A 15,870-nucleotide genomic window follows, 5' to 3' on the forward strand; every position below is an offset into this window, starting at 1 on the left:
TGATGGTATCATAGGCCTTGACCAGGTCAATAAAGCAGAGATGTAGGTCTTGTTGGAATTCCCGACACCTCTGCTGTAGCAGACGGACAGAATATATGGCGTCTGTGCAGGACCGCCCTTTCCTGAAACCGCATTGGGGCTCCGCAAGCCTCTCCTGAAATTGCACCCCCCCCCCCAACACAGCATTGCCCCGTCCGGCACTGCGAGGAGGTACGGGGGTTGTTTTTGCGAACCACAGACACACACAGTGACACACACACAGTGACACACACACACAGACACACACACACAGAGATACACAGACACACACACACACGGTGACACACACACAAAGAGACTGCCAGTGTCAAGGTCAGCGGGGCACACACCTCACCACCACCCTCACCACCGTCACCCTCACCACCAGCACCCTCACCCCCCTCACCACCGTCACCTTCACCACCCTCACCACCACCCTCACCACCGTCACACTCACCACCACCCTCACCACCCTCACCACCCCCACCACCACCCTCACCCCCACCCCCACCACCACCCTCACCCCCCCCCCACCACCACCCTCACCACCACCCCCCCCCACCACCACCACCACCCTCACCATCACCGCAACCACCCTCACCACCACCACCACCCTCACCACCACCGCAACCACCCTCACCACCACCCTCACCACCACCACCCCCCCCACCACCACCACCCCCCCCCCCACCACCACCACCCCCCCCCCCACCACCACCCCCCCCCCACCACCACCCCCCCCCCCACCACCACCCCCCCCCCCCACCACCACCACCCCCCCCCCCACCACCACCACCCTCACCACCACCCTCACCACCACCGCAACCACCCTCACCACCACCACCAGGACGCCGCGGTGTGTCTGTACAGTGCACGGCACAGCGGCACACGTGAGTACAGTGCGGCACGTGTGTTTATACTGTACAGCAGCGCGCGCATGTACAGTGCGGCGTGCGCGTGAGTGCACTGTACAGCAGCGTGTACAGTGCGAGTCTGTGGACCTTGGTAAGTCTGTGGGTCTCTGTGTGGTAAGTCTGTGGGTCTCTGTGTGGTGAGTCTGTGGGTCTCTGTGTGGTGAGTCTGTGGGTCTCTGTGTGGTGAGTCTGTGGGTCTCTGTGTGGTGAGTCTGTGGGTCTCTGTGTGGTGAGTCTGTGGGTCTCTGTGTGGTGAGTCTGTGGGTCTCTGTGTGGTGAGTCTGTGGGTCTCTGTGTGGTGAGTCTGTGGGTCTCTGTGTGGTGAGTCTGTGGGTCTCTGTGTGGTGAGTCTGTGGGTCTCTGTGTGGTGAGTCTGTGGGTCTCTATGTGGTGAGTCTGTGGGTCTCTGTGTGGTGAGTCTGTGGGTCTCTATATGGTGAGTCTGTGGGTCTCTGTGTGGTGAGTCTGTGGGTCTCTGTGTGGTGAGTCTGTGGGTCTCTGTGTGGTGAGTCTGTGGGTCTCTATGTGGTGAGTCTGTGGGTCTCTGTGTGGTGAGTCTGTGGGTCTCTATATGGTGAGTCTGTGGGTCTCTGTGTGGTGAGTCTGTGGGTCTCTGTGTGGTGAGTCTGTGGGTCTCTGTGTGGTGAGTCTGTGGGTCTCTGTGTGATCAGAACTGTAGGGAATTCCAAAAAGACCTACATCTCTGCTTTATTGACCTGGTCAAGGCCTATGATACCATCAGTAGGCCTGGGCTCTGGGTTGTTCTTCGTGCTTTCGGAGTCCCTGACCCTCTGCTCACGATCATTAAGGACCTTCATGATGGTGAGCGGGTAAAACTACGTGGCCGGGAGTCAGAGCCTTTCCCTGTACACCTTGGGGTGCGACAGGGGTGTCCTCTGGCTCCCACATTATTTAACATATTTGCCGGTTAGAAACATTTAGGCTGGCCTGCCTACGATCCATCCTGGGTTTAACCTGCAGACTGGATTGTGTGAGGAGCTCACAAATCCTTGAAATATCTGGACCAAGTCCCATCGGTGAGCTCCTTCGGCAGGCAAGGCTGCGTTGGCTGGGTCATGTAGCCCGCATGCCCAGCCACCGCATGCCTAAACAGCTTTTGTTCGGCCGGATCGAGGGGGCTAAACGGGCGCGGCACGGGCTAGAGAAGAGATGGAGTGATGTGGTACAGGAGGACGTGGAGCTGAGTGGACTTGCCGATGACTGGTACCAGTGGTGTCAAGATCGGCCTCTGTGGAGGAGGCTCGTGAAGGACGCTACTGGGCAGTTGGAGGCAGTCGCCCTCCAACAACAACGGAGGGCGGAGGAGCGACGCTCACAACAACGAGCGGAGCGCCGGGTGGCTAAAGCACAGCAAGTTGGCACAGTAGGGGGCACAGGTGGTGCATCAGCCAGTCATCTCGGTCATCTCGGTCAGTCGACCCGTGGCACCTGGGTCTGCCCCGTGACCTCCTGCCAGCGGGCGTTCGACACTTCACGTGGCCTCAGGGTGCACATGGCCTGGCACAAGCGTCGTGGTGACGTCACCGCCACTTAGTGGCGAATGGCGGTTGTTGTTGTTGTGGTGAGTCTCTAAGTTGTTGTTGTTGTCGTTGTTGTTGTTGTGGTGAGTCTCTAAGTTGTTGTTGTTGTCGTTGTTGTTGTTGTTGTGACTCAGGCCGTGACGATGAATCGAACTCTCACCCCGTGGCTCCGCCTCTTTCGTCTCAGCAACCACCTCAACCACCTAAACACAACCACAACCACCACCAACCACCTCAACCACCTCAACCACAACACAACCACCTCGACCACCAACCACCTCAACCACAACACAACCACCTCAACCACCTCCATCAACCACCTAAAAACAACCACCAACCACCTCCACCACCACAACACCACCACCACCAACCACCTCAACCACCTCTACACCACCAACACCACCCCCACCAACCACCTCCACCACCACAACACCACCACCACCAACCACCTCAACCACCTCTACACCACCAACACCACCCCCACCAACCACCACCACAACACCACCACCACCACCCACCTCAACCACCTCTACACCACCAACACCACCCCCACCAACCACCTCCACCACCACAACACCACCACCACCAACCACCTCAACCACCTCTACACCACCAACACCACCCCCACCAACCACCACCACAACACCACCACCACCACCCACCTCAACCACCTCTACACCACCAACACCACCCCCACCAACCACCTCCACCACCACAACACCACCACCACCGCCACCACCCCCACCAACCACCTCAACCACCTTCACGACGTCACCACCACCACCATCTCTGCAGACCACGTGGGGGGCAGCAGCATCAGCAGGGGTCAGGCTTGTGGGGGTCAGGCTTGGGGGGGTGGGAGTCTCTTTGTGGGGGGCTGGGGGGGCCTCGCGGGGAGCTGGGGGGGGCTCCGGGGGGGGAGGCGTGGGATGGCCGGTGGGGGGGGCGCCCCCCCCCCGCCGGCCCCCGCCCCTCATCCCAAACGTCCCGGCAAGGGCCCCCGCACGCGACAACCCTCACACATCCCCCCCCCCTCATCCTCCTCCTCCAGCTCGCCCAGCAGCAGCCGCGGCGGTGGCAGCAGCAGCAGGGTGAGCGGCACCCCCAGCCTCGGACTCACCCCTCTGTCACTCGACCCCTTCCATCTCCACCACCTCGCCCGCTCGCTCGCTCACTCACCCAGTCGCCCGTTCTCCCGCTCGCCCACTCGCCCTCCGTTCTCTCTCCGTTCTCTCTCTGGGTGGGTGGGTGAGTGAGCGGGTGGGTGGGTGAGTGGGTGGGTGAGTGAGCGGGTGGGTGGGTGAGCGGGTGGGTGAGTGGGTGAGTGGGTGGGTGAGTGAGCGGGTGGGTGAGTGAGCGGGTGGGTGAGTGAGCGGGTGGGTGGGTGAGTGGGTGAGTGGGTGGGTGAGTGAGCGGGTGGGTGAGTGGGTGAGTGGGTGGGTGAGTGAGCGGGTGGGTGAGTGAGCGGGTGGGTGGGTGGGTGGGTGAGTGAGCGGGTGGGTGAGTGGGTGGGTGGATGAGTGAGCGGGTGGGTGAGTAGGTGAGTGGGTGGGTGGGTGAGTGGGTGGGTGGGTGAGTGAGTGGGTGAGTAGGTGAGTGAGTGAATGAATGAGTAGGTGAGTGAGTGGGTGAGTATGTGAGTCAGTGAGTGAGTGAGTGGGTGAGTGGGTGGGTGGGTGAGTGAGCGGGTGGGTGAGTAGGTGAGTGGGTGAGTGGGTGGGTGAGTGGGTGGGTGAGTGAGTGGGTGAGTAGGTGAGTGAGTGAGTGTGTGTGTCGTTCCCAGCTGTCTCTGCGCTGCACGGCGTTCGCCACGGCGGAGGAGTACCACCTGCCACGGCTGGAGATAGCACTCGGTCGTCGCTCAGACATCACGCTCAGAAGCCTACCCCGAGGTCGCGCTCCTCACCACTCGCTCACCACTCGCTCACCCACTCACTCACCACTCGCTCACCCACCCACTCACCCACCTACCCACCCACTCACCCACTCACTCACTCACTCACTCACCCACCCACCCACCTACTCACCCACTCACTCACTCACTCACCCACTCACCCACTCACTCACTCACTCACCCACTCACCCACTCACCCACCCACTCACCCATTCATCCACTCACCCACCCACTCACTCACTCACTCAACCACGCACTCACCCACCCACTCATCCACCCACTCACCCACCCACTCACTCACTCACCCACTCACTCACCCACTCACTCACCTACTCACTCACCCACTCACTCACCCACCCACCCACTCACCCACCCACTCACTCACCCACCCACCCACCCACCCACCCACTCACTCACTGACCCACTCACTCACTCACTCACCCACCTACTCACTCACTCACCCACTCACCCACCCACTCACCCACTCACCCACTCACTCACCCACTCACTCACCTACTCACTCACCCACTCACTCACCCACTCACCCACTCACTCACTCACCCACCCCCTCACCCACTCACTCACCCACCCACTCACCCACTCACTCACCTACTCACTCACCCACTCACTCACTCACCCACTCACTCACTCACTCACCCACCCACTCACTCACTCACCCACTCACTCATCCACCCACTCACCCACCCACTCACTCACTCACTCACTCACCCACTCACTCACCCACTCACTCACCTACTCACTCACCCACTCACTCACCCACCCACCCACTCACCCACCCTCTCACTCACTCACCCACCCACCCACCCACTCAACCACTCACCCACCTACTCATCCACTCACCCACCCACTCATCCACTCAATCACCCACCCACCCACTCACCCACCCACTCATCCACTCACCCACTCACCCACCCACTCACCCACTCACCCACCCACTCATCCACTCACCCACCCACTCACCCACCCACTCACCCACCCACTCACCCACCCACTCACCACCCTGCCCTGCCCCACAGATGCCGCTAACGCCGTGGTGGTGAGCGTGAAGTCCACCACTCAGCAGCAGCAGCAGCAGCAGCTGCAGCAGCTGCAGCAGCTGCAGCTGCAGCAGCAGCAGGAGGAGGGGAAGGAGGGGGAGGAGGGGGGGGAGGAGGGGGAGGAGGGGGAGGGCACGGTGGTCTTCTTCAGGTGCGTGGCAGGGCAACACCACGTGGTCACTGTGGTGGTGGTGATGGTGGTGGTGGTGGTGATGGTGGTGATGGTGGTGGTGATGGTGGTGATGGTGATGGTGGTGGTGATGGTGGTGATGGTGGTGATGGTGATGGTGGTGGTGATGGTGGTGGTGATGGTGGTGATGGTGGTGATGGTGGTGGCTGTGGTGGTGGTGGTGGCTGACCGATGCCGGGTGCGATCAAGGGATGGCTCCCTATTGGTCAACCACGTTATGTATGCCGATGATCTTGTAATAGCTGCTCATTCAGAGGAGGAGTTGTAGACGCTGCTGCTGAGACTGGAGCGTGCCACTAAGAGGTGGGGCCTTACCATCAGCCCCACCAAAACTAAGCACCTGCCTGGGTATTTTGTACCATCGGGCACTCCACCCCCACAACTCCCAATCGGTGATGGGGCAGTTGTGGAGAGAGTGGAGAGTTTCCCATACCTGGGCAGTGTGCTTATGACCGGCTCCGGTTTAAGATCTGGGCAAAGTCCCATCAGTGAGCTCCTCCGGCAGGCAAGGCTGCGTTGGCTGGGTCATGTAGCCCGCATGCCCAGCCACCGCATGCCTAAACAGCTTTTGTTCGGCCGGATCGAGGGGGCTAAACGGGCGCGGCACGGGCTGGAGAAGAGATGGAGTGATGTGGTACAGGAGGACGTGGAGCTGAGTGGACTTGCCGATGACCGGTACCAGCGGTGTCAAGATCGGCCTCTGTGGAGGAGGCTCGTGAAGGACGCTACTGGGCAGTTGGAGGCAGTCGCCCTCCAACAACAACGGAGGGCGGAGGAGCGACGCTCACAACAACGAGCGGAGCCCCGGGTGGCTAAAGCACAGCAAGTTGGCACAGTAGGGGGCACAGGTGGTGCATCAGCCAGTCATCTCGGTCATCTCGGTCAGTCGACCCGTGGCACCTGCTGGGTCTGCCCCGTGACCTCCTGCCAGCGGGCGTTCGACACTTCACGTGGCCTCAAGGTGCACATGGCCTGGCACAAGCGTCGTGGTGACGTCACCGCCACTTAGTGGCGAATGGCGGTTGTTGTTGTTGTGTGTCTCTGTGTGTGTGTCACTGTGTGTGTGTGACTGTGTGTGTGTGTCTGTGTGTGTGTGTGACTGTGTGTGTGTGTCTGTGTGTGTGTGTGACTGTGTGTCTGTGTGTGTGTGTCACTGTGTGTGTGTGTGTCACTGTGTGTGTGTGTGTCACTGTGTGTGTGTGTGTCACTGTGTGTGTGTGTGTGTGTCACTGTGTGTGTGTGTGTCACTGTGTGTGTGTGTCACTGTGTGTGTGTCACTGTGTGTGTGTCACTGTGTGTGTGTCACTGTGTGTGTGTCACTGTGTGTGTGTTGCAGGGAGGGAGCTGTCGTCTTCTGGAACGTCGACGCCCCAACGGTGAGTGGCGGCTGCTGCAGCTGCAGCTGCTGCTGCAGCTGCTGCTGCTGCTGCAGCTGCTGCTGCTGCTGCAGCTGCTGCTGCTGCTGCAGCTGCAGCTGCAGCTGCTGCTGCTGCTGCTGCAGCTGCTGCTGCTGCTGCAGCTGCTGCTGCTGCTGCAGCTGCTGCTGCTGCTGCAGCTGCTGCTGCTGCTGCTGCTGCAGCTGCTGCTGCTGCTGCTGCTGCTGCTGCTGCAGCTGCAGCTGCTGCTGCTGCTGCAGCTGCTGCTGCTGCTGCTGCTGCTGCTGCAGCTGCAGCTCCTGCTGCTGCTGCTGCTGCAGCTGCAGCTCCTGCTGCTGCTGCTGCTGCTGCTGCTGCTGCTCCTGCTGCTCCTGCTGCTCCTGCTGCTCCTGCTGCTCCTGCTGCTCTTGCTGCTGCTGCTGCTGCTGCTGCTGTGTCGTAGACCCTCCACCACCCAACACGGCCACTCAGTACCGTGTGGTGACGTGTGGTGATGTAGTACTCTGTAGTGATGTGATGTAGTGATGTGATGTGGTGATGTGATGTAGTGATGTGATGTGGTGATGTGATGTCGTGATGTGATGTGGTGATGTAATGTGGTGATGTGATGTGGTGATGTGATGTGGTGATGTGATGTGGCGATGTGATGTAGTGATGTGATGTAGTGATGATGGTGATGTAGTGATGTTGTGTAGACGCGTAGTTTGATGTCGCTGCTGGAGGCTCACGAGCGAGGCGCCTACGAGGTGGCGCTGGTGCACTGGGAGAACGAGCAGCTGCAGTACAACTACACGGGGTGAGGGTGAGGGTGTGGTGAGTGTGTGGTGAGTGAGTGGTGAGTGAGTGGTGAGTGTGAGTGGTGAGTGTGTGAGTGGGTGGTGAGTGGTGAGTGGTGAGTGGTGCACTGGGAGAACGAGCAGCTGCAGTACAACTACACGGGGTGAGGGTGAGAGGGTGTGGTGAGGGTGTGGTGAGTGTGTGGTGAGTGAGTGGTGAGTGAGTGGTGAGTGTGTGGTGAGTGTGTGGTGAGTGTGTGGTGAGTGAGTGGTGAGTGAGTGGTGAGTGTGAGTGGTGAGTGTGTGGTGAGTGTGTGTGAGTGAGTGTGTGGTGAGTGTGTGGTGAGTGGTGAGTGAGTGGTGAGTGTGAGTGGTGAGTGTGTGAGTGGGTGGTGAGTGGGTGGGTGAGTGGTGAGTGGTGCACTGGGAGAACGAGCAGCTGCAGTACAACTACACGGGGTGAGGGTGAGAGGGTGTGGTGAGGGTGTGGTGAGTGTGTGGTGAGTGAGTGGTGAGTGAGTGGTGAGTGTGTGGTGAGTGTGTGGTGAGTGAGTGGTGAGTGAGTGGTGAGTGAGTGGTGAGTGTGTGAGTGGGTGGTGAGTGGGTGGGTGAGTGGTGAGTGTGAGTGGTGAGTGTGTGGTGAGTGTGTGGTGAGTGTGAGTGGTGAGTGTGTGGTGAGTGTGTGGTGAGTGTGTGGTGAGTGTGAGTGGTGAGTGTGAGTGGTGAGTGTGTGGTGAGTGTGAGTGGTGAGTGTGAGTGGTGAGTGTGTGTGTGAGTGGTGAGGGTGAGTGTGTGGTGAGTGTGTGGTGAGTGAGTGGTGAGTGTGAGTGGTGAGTGTGTGTGTGAGTGGTGAGGGTGAGTGTGTGGTGAGTGTGTGGTGAGTGAGTGGTGAGTGTGAGTGGTGAGTGTGTGAGTGGGTGGTGAGTGGGTGGTGAGTGGGTGGGTGAGTGGTGAGTGGTGCACTGGGAGAACGAGCAGCTGCAGTACAACTACACGGGGTGAGGGTGAGAGTGTGGTGAGTGTGTGGTGAGTGTGTGGTGAGTGTGTGGTGAGTGAGTGGTGAGGGTGAGTGGTGAGTGTGTGAGTGGGTGGTGAGTGGGTGGTGAGTGTGAGTGAGTGTGTGGTGAGTGTGTGGTGAGTGTGTGGTGAGTGTGAGTGGTGAGTGTGAGTGATGAGTGTGTGGTGAGTGTGAGTGAGTGTGTGGTGAGTGTGTGGTGAGTGTGTGGTGAGTGTGAGTGGTGAGTGTGTGGTGAGTGTGTGGTGAGTGTGTGGTGAGTGTGAGTGGTGAGTGTGTGGTGAGTGTGTGGTGAGTGGTGAGTGTGTGGTGAGTGGTGAGTGTGAGTGGTGAGTGTGTGTGTGAGTGGTGAGTGTGAGTGTGTGGTGAGTGTGTGGTGAGTGTGAGTGGTGAGTGTGTGGTGAGTGTGAGTGGTGAGTGGTTGGTGGTGAGTGGTGAGTGGTGAGTGGGTGGGTGGGTGAGTGAGTGGTGGGTGGTGAGTGGTGAGTGGGTGGGTGAGTGAGTGGGTGGGTGGGTGAGTGGGTGAGTGAGTGGGTGGGTGAGTGAGTGGGTGAGTGAGTGGTGAGTGGTGAGGGGGTGGGTGAGTGAGTGAGTGAGTGGGTGGTGAGTGGTGAGGGGGTGGGTGAGTGAGTGAGTGAGTGGGTGGGTGAGTGGTGAGGGGGTGGGTGAGTGAGTGGGTGAGTGAGTGGTGAGTGGTGAGGGGGTGGGTGAGTGAGTGAGTGGGTGGGTGAGTGGTGAGGGGGTGGTGAGGGAGCTGTGTGCTGCAGGGGTCCCAGCCGCTTGCACCGAGGTGAGATTCTGCTGGGGGTCAGGGGTCATGGTGAGGCCGCCCTCCTCACCAAGTTCGCTTTCTCCAACGCACTCAGCCTGTCGGGTGAGTGGCGCTCACCACTCACTCACCACTCACTCACCCACTCACTCACCCACTCACTCACTCACTCACCCACTCACTCACCCACTCACTCAACCACCCACTCACTCAACCACACACTCATCATACACTCACTCACTCACCACTCACTCACTCACTCACCACCCACACACTCACCACACACTCACCACACACACTCACCATACGCTCACCACACACTCACCCACCACACGCTCACCCACTCACTCACCACACACTCACTCACCACACACTCACCACACACTCACTCACCCCACACTCACCACACACTCACCACACACTCACCCACTCACTCACTCACCACTCACTCGCTCACCCACCCACTCACCTACCCTCTCACTCACCACATGCTCACCCACACTCACCACCCACTCACTCACCACACACTCACTCACCACCCACTCACCCACCCACCCACTCACTCACCACTCACCCACACACTCACTCACCCACACACTCACTCACCCACTCACCCACCCACTCACTCACTCACTCACCCACCCACTCACTCACCCACCCACCCACACACTCACCACTCACTCACCCACTCACTCACTCACTCACCCACACACTCACTCACCCACACACTCACTCACCACACGCTCAACACACGCTCACCACTCACTCACCCACTCACTCACCCACATACTCACTCACCCACACACTCACTCACTCACCCACACACTCACTCACCCACACACTCACCACACGCTCACCACACGCTCACCACTCACTCACCCACTCACTCACTCACCCACTCACCCACTCACTCACTCACACACTCACTCACTCACTCACCCACTCACCCACTCACTCATCACTCACCCACTCACTCACTCACCCACTCACTCACCCACTCACTCACTCACTCACCCACTCACCCACTCACTCACTCATTCACCCACTCACTCACCCACTCACTCACCCACTCACTCACTCACCCACTCACCCACTCACTCACCCACTCACTCACCCACTCACTCACACACTCAACACTCACTCACACACTCACCACTCACCACTCACACACTCACCACTCACCACCCACTCACCGCTCACCACTCACCCACTCACCACTCACCACTCACCCACTCACCGCTCACCACTCACCCACTCACCACTCACCACTCACCACTCACCACCCACTCACTCACTCACCACTCACACACTCACCACTCACCACTCACCACCCACTCACCACTCACCACCCACTCACTCACCCACTCACTCACACACTCACTCACCACTCACCACTCACCACCCACTCACCACTCACCACCCACTCACCACCCACTCACTCACCGCTCACCGCCGCGTGCTGTGTGTGACAGTGAAACTGGCTATCTGGGAGGAGTCTTTGGATGGATTCGTTGAGAGCATCCAGTCGATACCAGAGGTAGCCACCACCACCACCACCACCACCACAACCACCACTACCACCACCACAACCACCACCACCACTACCACCACCACCACCACAACCACCACCACCACCACCACCCTCAACACCACAACCACCACCACCATCACCACCACCCTCACCACCACTACCTCCACCACCACCACCATCACCACTACCACCACCACCACCACCACCACCTCCACCACCACCATCACTACCACCACCACCACCATCACCACAACCACCACCACCATCACCACCACCCTCACCACCACTACCTCCACCACCACCACCACTACCACCACCACCACCCCCACCACCACCACCACCATCACCACAACCACCACCCTCAACACCACAACCACCACCACCATCACCACCACCCTCACCACCACTACCTCCACCACCACCACCATCACCACCACCACCACTACCTCTCCACCACCACCACCCTCACCACCACCACCACTACCTCACCAAAACCACCACCACCACCACCACCATCACCAAAACCACCACCCGCAACACCACTACCACCACCACAACCACCACTACCACCACCACAACCACCACCACAACCACCACCACCACAACCACCACCATCACTACCACCACCACCCCCACCACCACCATCACCACAACCACCACCACCATCACCACCACCCTCACCACCACTACCTCCACCACCACCACCACTACCACCACCACCACCCCCACCACCACCATCACCACAACCACCACCACCACCATCACCACAACCACCACCACCATCACCACCACCACCACTACCTCTCCACCACCACCACTACCACCACCACTACCGCCACCACCACCACCCTCACCACCACCTCTATGAGTCTATGGGTCTCTGTGTGGTGAGTCTGTTGGTCTCTGTGTGGTGAGTCTGTGGGTCTCTGTGTGGTGAGTCTGTGGGTCTCTGTGTGGTGAGTCTGTGGGTCTCTGTGTGGTGAGTCTATGGGTCTCTGTGTGGTGAGTCTGTTGGTCTCTGTGTGGTGAGTCTGTGGGTCTCTGTGTGGTGAGTCTGTGGGTCTCTGTGTGGTGAGTCTATGGGTCTCTGTGTGGTGAGTCTATGGGTCTCTGTGTGGTGAGTCTGTGGGTCTCTGTGTGGTGAGTCTATGGGTCTCTGTGTGGTGAGTCTATGGGTCTCTGTGTGGTGAGTCTGTTGGTCTCTGTGTGGTGAGTCTGTGGGTCTCTGTGTGGTGAGTCTGTGGGTCTCTGTGTGGTGAGTCTGTGGGTCTCTGTGTGGTGAGTCTGTTGGTCTCTGTGTGGTGAGTCTGTGGGTCTCTGTGTGGTGAGTCTGTGGGTCTCTGTGTGGTGAGTCTATGGGTCTCTGTGTGGTGAGTCTATGGGTCTCTGTGTGGTGAGTCTGTGGGTCTCTGTGTGGTGAGTCTATGGGTCTCTGCGTGGTGAGTCTATGGGTCTCTGTGTGGTGAGTCTGTGGGTTTCTGTGTGGTGAGTCTGTGGGTCTCTGTGTGGTGAGTCTGTGGGTCTCTGTGTGGTGAGTCTGTGGGTCTCTGTGTGGTGAATCTGTGGGTCTCTGTGTGGTGAGTATATGGGTCTCTGTGTGGTGAGTCTGTGGGTCTCTGTGTGGTGAATCTGTGGGTCTCTGTGTGGTGAGTCTGTGGGTCTTTGTGTGGTGAATCTATGGGTCTCTGTGTGGTGAGTCTGTGGGTCTCTGTGTGGTGAGTCTGTGGGTCTCTGTGTGGTGAGTCTGTGGGTCTCTGTGTGGTGAGTCTGTGGGTCTCTGTGTGGTGAGTCTGTGGGTCTCTGTGTGGTGAATCTGTGGGTCTCTGTGTGGTGAGTCTGTGGGTCTCTGTATGAGTCTATGAGTCTATGAGTCTCTATGAGTAGTCTATGAGTAGTCTATGAGTAGTGTGTGGGTCTCTGTGAGTCTCTATGTGAGTAGTCTATGAGTAGTCTATGAGTAGTCTATGAGTAGTCTCTGAGTAGTCTATGAGTAGTATATGAGTAGTCTATGAGTAGTCTATGAGTGAGTCTATGAGTAGTCTATGCGTAGTCTATGAGTAGTGTGTGGGTCTCTGTGAGTCTCTATGTGAGTAGTCTATGAGTAGTCTATGAGTAGTGTATGAGTAGTCTATGAGTAGTCTATGAGTGAGTCTATGAGTAGTCTATGCGTAGTCTATGAGTAGTCTCTGAGTAGTCTATGAGTAGTCTCTGAGTAGTCTATGAGTAGTCTATGAGTAGTGTGTGGGTCTCTGTGAGTCTCTATGTGAGTAGTCTATGAGTAGTCTATGAGTAGTCTATGAGTAGTCTATGAGTAGTCTCTGAGTAGTCTATGAGTAGTCTATGAGTAGTCTATGAGTAGTGTGTGGGTCTCTGTGAGTCTCTATGTGAGTAGTCTATGAGTAGTCTATGAGTAGTCTATGAGTAGTCTCTGAGTAGTCTATGCGTAGTCTATGAGTAGTCTCTGAGTAGTCTATGAGTAGTGTATGAGTAGTCTATGAGTAGTCTATGAGTGAGTCTATGAGTAGTCTATGCGTAGTGTGTGGGTCTCTGTGAGTCTCTATGTGAGTAGTCTATGCGTAGTCTATGAGTAGTCTCTGAGTAGTCTATGAGTAGTCTCTGAGTAGTCTATGAGTAGTCTATGAGTAGTGTGTGGGTCTCTGTGAGTCTCTATGTGAGTAGTCTATGAGTAGTCTATGAGTAGTCTATGAGTAGTCTCTGAGTAGTCTATGAGTAGTCTATGCGTAGTGTGTGGGTCTCTGTGAGTCTCTATGTGAGTAGTCTATGAGTAGTCTATGAGTAGTCTCTGAGTAGTCTATGAGTAGTCTATGAGTAGTCTATGAGTAGTCTATGCGTAGTCTATGAGTAGTCTCTGAGTAGTCTATGAGTAGTCTCTGAGTAGTCTATGAGTAGTCTATGAGTAGTGTGTGGGTCTCTGTGAGTCTCTATGTGAGTAGTCTATGAGTAGTCTATGAGTAGTCTATGAGTAGTCTCTGAGTAGTCTATGCGTAGTCTATGAGTAGTCTCTGAGTAGTCTATGAGTAGTGTATGAGTAGTCTATGAGTAGTCTATGAGTGAGTCTATGAGTAGTCTATGAGTAGTGTGTGGGTCTCTGTGAGTCTCTATGTGAGTAGTCTATGAGTAGTCTATGAGTAGTCTATGAGTAGTCTATGAGTAGTCTATGAGTAGTCTATGAGTAGTGTGTGGGTCTCTGTGAGTCTCTATGTGAGTAGTCTATGAGTAGTCTATGAGTAGTCTATGAGTAGTCTCTGAGTAGTCTATGCGTAGTCTATGAGTAGTCTCTGAGTAGTCTATGAGTAGTGTATGAGTAGTCTATGAGTAGTCTATGAGTGAGTCTATGAGTAGTCTATGCGTAGTGTGTGGGTCTCTGTGAGTCTCTATGTGAGTAGTCTATGAGTAGTCTCTGAGTAGTCTATGAGTAGTCTATGAGTAGTCTCTGAGTAGTCTATGAGTAGTCTATGAGTAGTCTATGAGTAGTGTGTGGGTCTCTGTGAGTCTCTATGTGAGTAGTCTATGAGTAGTCTATGAGTAGTCTATGAGTAGTCTCTGAGTAGTCTATGAGTAGTCTATGAGTGAGTCTATGAGTAGTCTATGAGTAGTGTGTGGGTCTCTGTGAGTCTCTATGTGAGTAGTCTATGAGTAGTCTCTGAGTAGTCTATGAGTAGTGTATGAGTAGTCTATGAGTAGTCTATGAGTGAGTCTATGAGTAGTCTATGAGTAGTGTGTGGGTCTCTGTGAGTCTCTATGTGAGTAGTCTATGCGTAGTCTATGAGTAGTCTCTGAGTAGTCTATGAGTAGTCTCTGAGTAGTCTATGAGTAGTCTATGAGTAGTGTGTGGGTCTCTGTGAGTCTCTATGTGAGTAGTCTATGCGTAGTCTATGAGTAGTCTCTGAGTAGTCTATGAGTGAGTCTATGAGTAGTCTCTGAGTAGTCTATGAGTAGTGTATGAGTAGTCTATGAGTAGTCTATGAGTGAGTCTATGAGTAGTCTATGCGTAGTCTATGAGTAGTCTCTGAGTAGTCTATGAGTAGTCTCTGAGTAGTCTATGAGTAGTCTATGAGTAGTCTCTGAGTAGTCTATGAGTCTCTATGAGTAGTCTATGAGTAGTCTCTGAGTAGTCTATGAGTAGTCTATGAGTAGTCTATGAGTAGTCTCTGAGTAGTCTATGAGTAGTCTCTGAGTAGTCTATGAGTAGTGTATGAGTAGTCTATGAGTAGTCTATGAGTAGTCTATGAGTAGTCTATGAGTAGTCTCTGAGTAGTCTATGAGTAGTCTCTGAGTAGTCTATGAGTAGTCTATGAGTAGTCTATGAGTAGTCTATGAGTAGTGTATGAGTAGTCTCTGAGTAGTCTATGAGTAGTCTATGAGTAGTCTATGAGTAGTCTCTGAGTAGTCTATGAGTAGTCTCTGAGTAGTCTATGAGTAGTCTATGAGTAGTCTATGAGTAGTCTATGAGTAGTCTCTGAGTAGTCTATGAGTAGTCTCTGAGTAGTCTATGAGTAGTGTATGAGTAGTCTATGAGTAGTGTGTGGGTCTCTGTGAGTCTCTATGTGAGTAGTCTATGAGTAGTGTATGAGTAGTCTATGAGTAGTCTATGAGTAGTCTCTGAGTAGTCTATGAGTAGTCTATGAGTAGTCTATGAGTAGTGTGTGGGTCTCTGTGAGTCTCTATGTGAGTAGTCTATGAGTAGTGTATGAGTAGTCTATGAGTAGTCTCTGAGTAGTCTATGAGTAGTGTATGAGTAGTCTATGAGTAGTCTATGAGTGAGTC

At 55.8% G+C, this 15,870-nt stretch overlaps 1 protein-coding gene and 1 long non-coding RNA gene across 2 annotated transcripts in view; both read left to right on the forward strand.

Annotated features, from left to right (window-relative positions):
* The first annotated feature begins 3,445 nt into the window (after positions 1–3,445).
* On the forward strand, positions 3,446–5,491 carry LOC144955586 (uncharacterized). Its single transcript, XR_013641726.1, has 3 exons — positions 3,446–3,564; positions 4,257–4,365; positions 5,405–5,491. It is a non-coding gene; the product is annotated as an uncharacterized LOC144955586 (long non-coding RNA).
* A 64-nt stretch (positions 5,492–5,555) lies between these two features.
* The window catches only part of RMND1 (required for meiotic nuclear division 1 homolog), a 25,469-nt gene continuing 15,154 nt past the window's right edge, over positions 5,556–15,870 (forward strand). Inside the window, exons 1-5 of the mRNA XM_078885757.1 lie at positions 5,556–5,576; positions 6,952–6,991; positions 7,687–7,787; positions 9,550–9,656; positions 11,024–11,088. Coding sequence (XP_078741883.1) covers positions 7,699–7,787; positions 9,550–9,656; positions 11,024–11,088 — 261 coding nt within the window. The 5' untranslated portion in view covers positions 5,556–5,576; positions 6,952–6,991; positions 7,687–7,698. The remainder of the gene's footprint in view (positions 5,577–6,951; positions 6,992–7,686; positions 7,788–9,549; positions 9,657–11,023; positions 11,089–15,870) is intronic.

The sequence above is a fragment of the Lampetra fluviatilis genome, unplaced genomic scaffold (genome assembly GCF_964198595.1).
Source record: "Lampetra fluviatilis unplaced genomic scaffold, kcLamFluv1.1 SCAFFOLD_345, whole genome shotgun sequence".
In the NCBI taxonomy this organism is placed as follows: Eukaryota; Metazoa; Chordata; class Hyperoartia; order Petromyzontiformes; family Petromyzontidae; genus Lampetra; species Lampetra fluviatilis.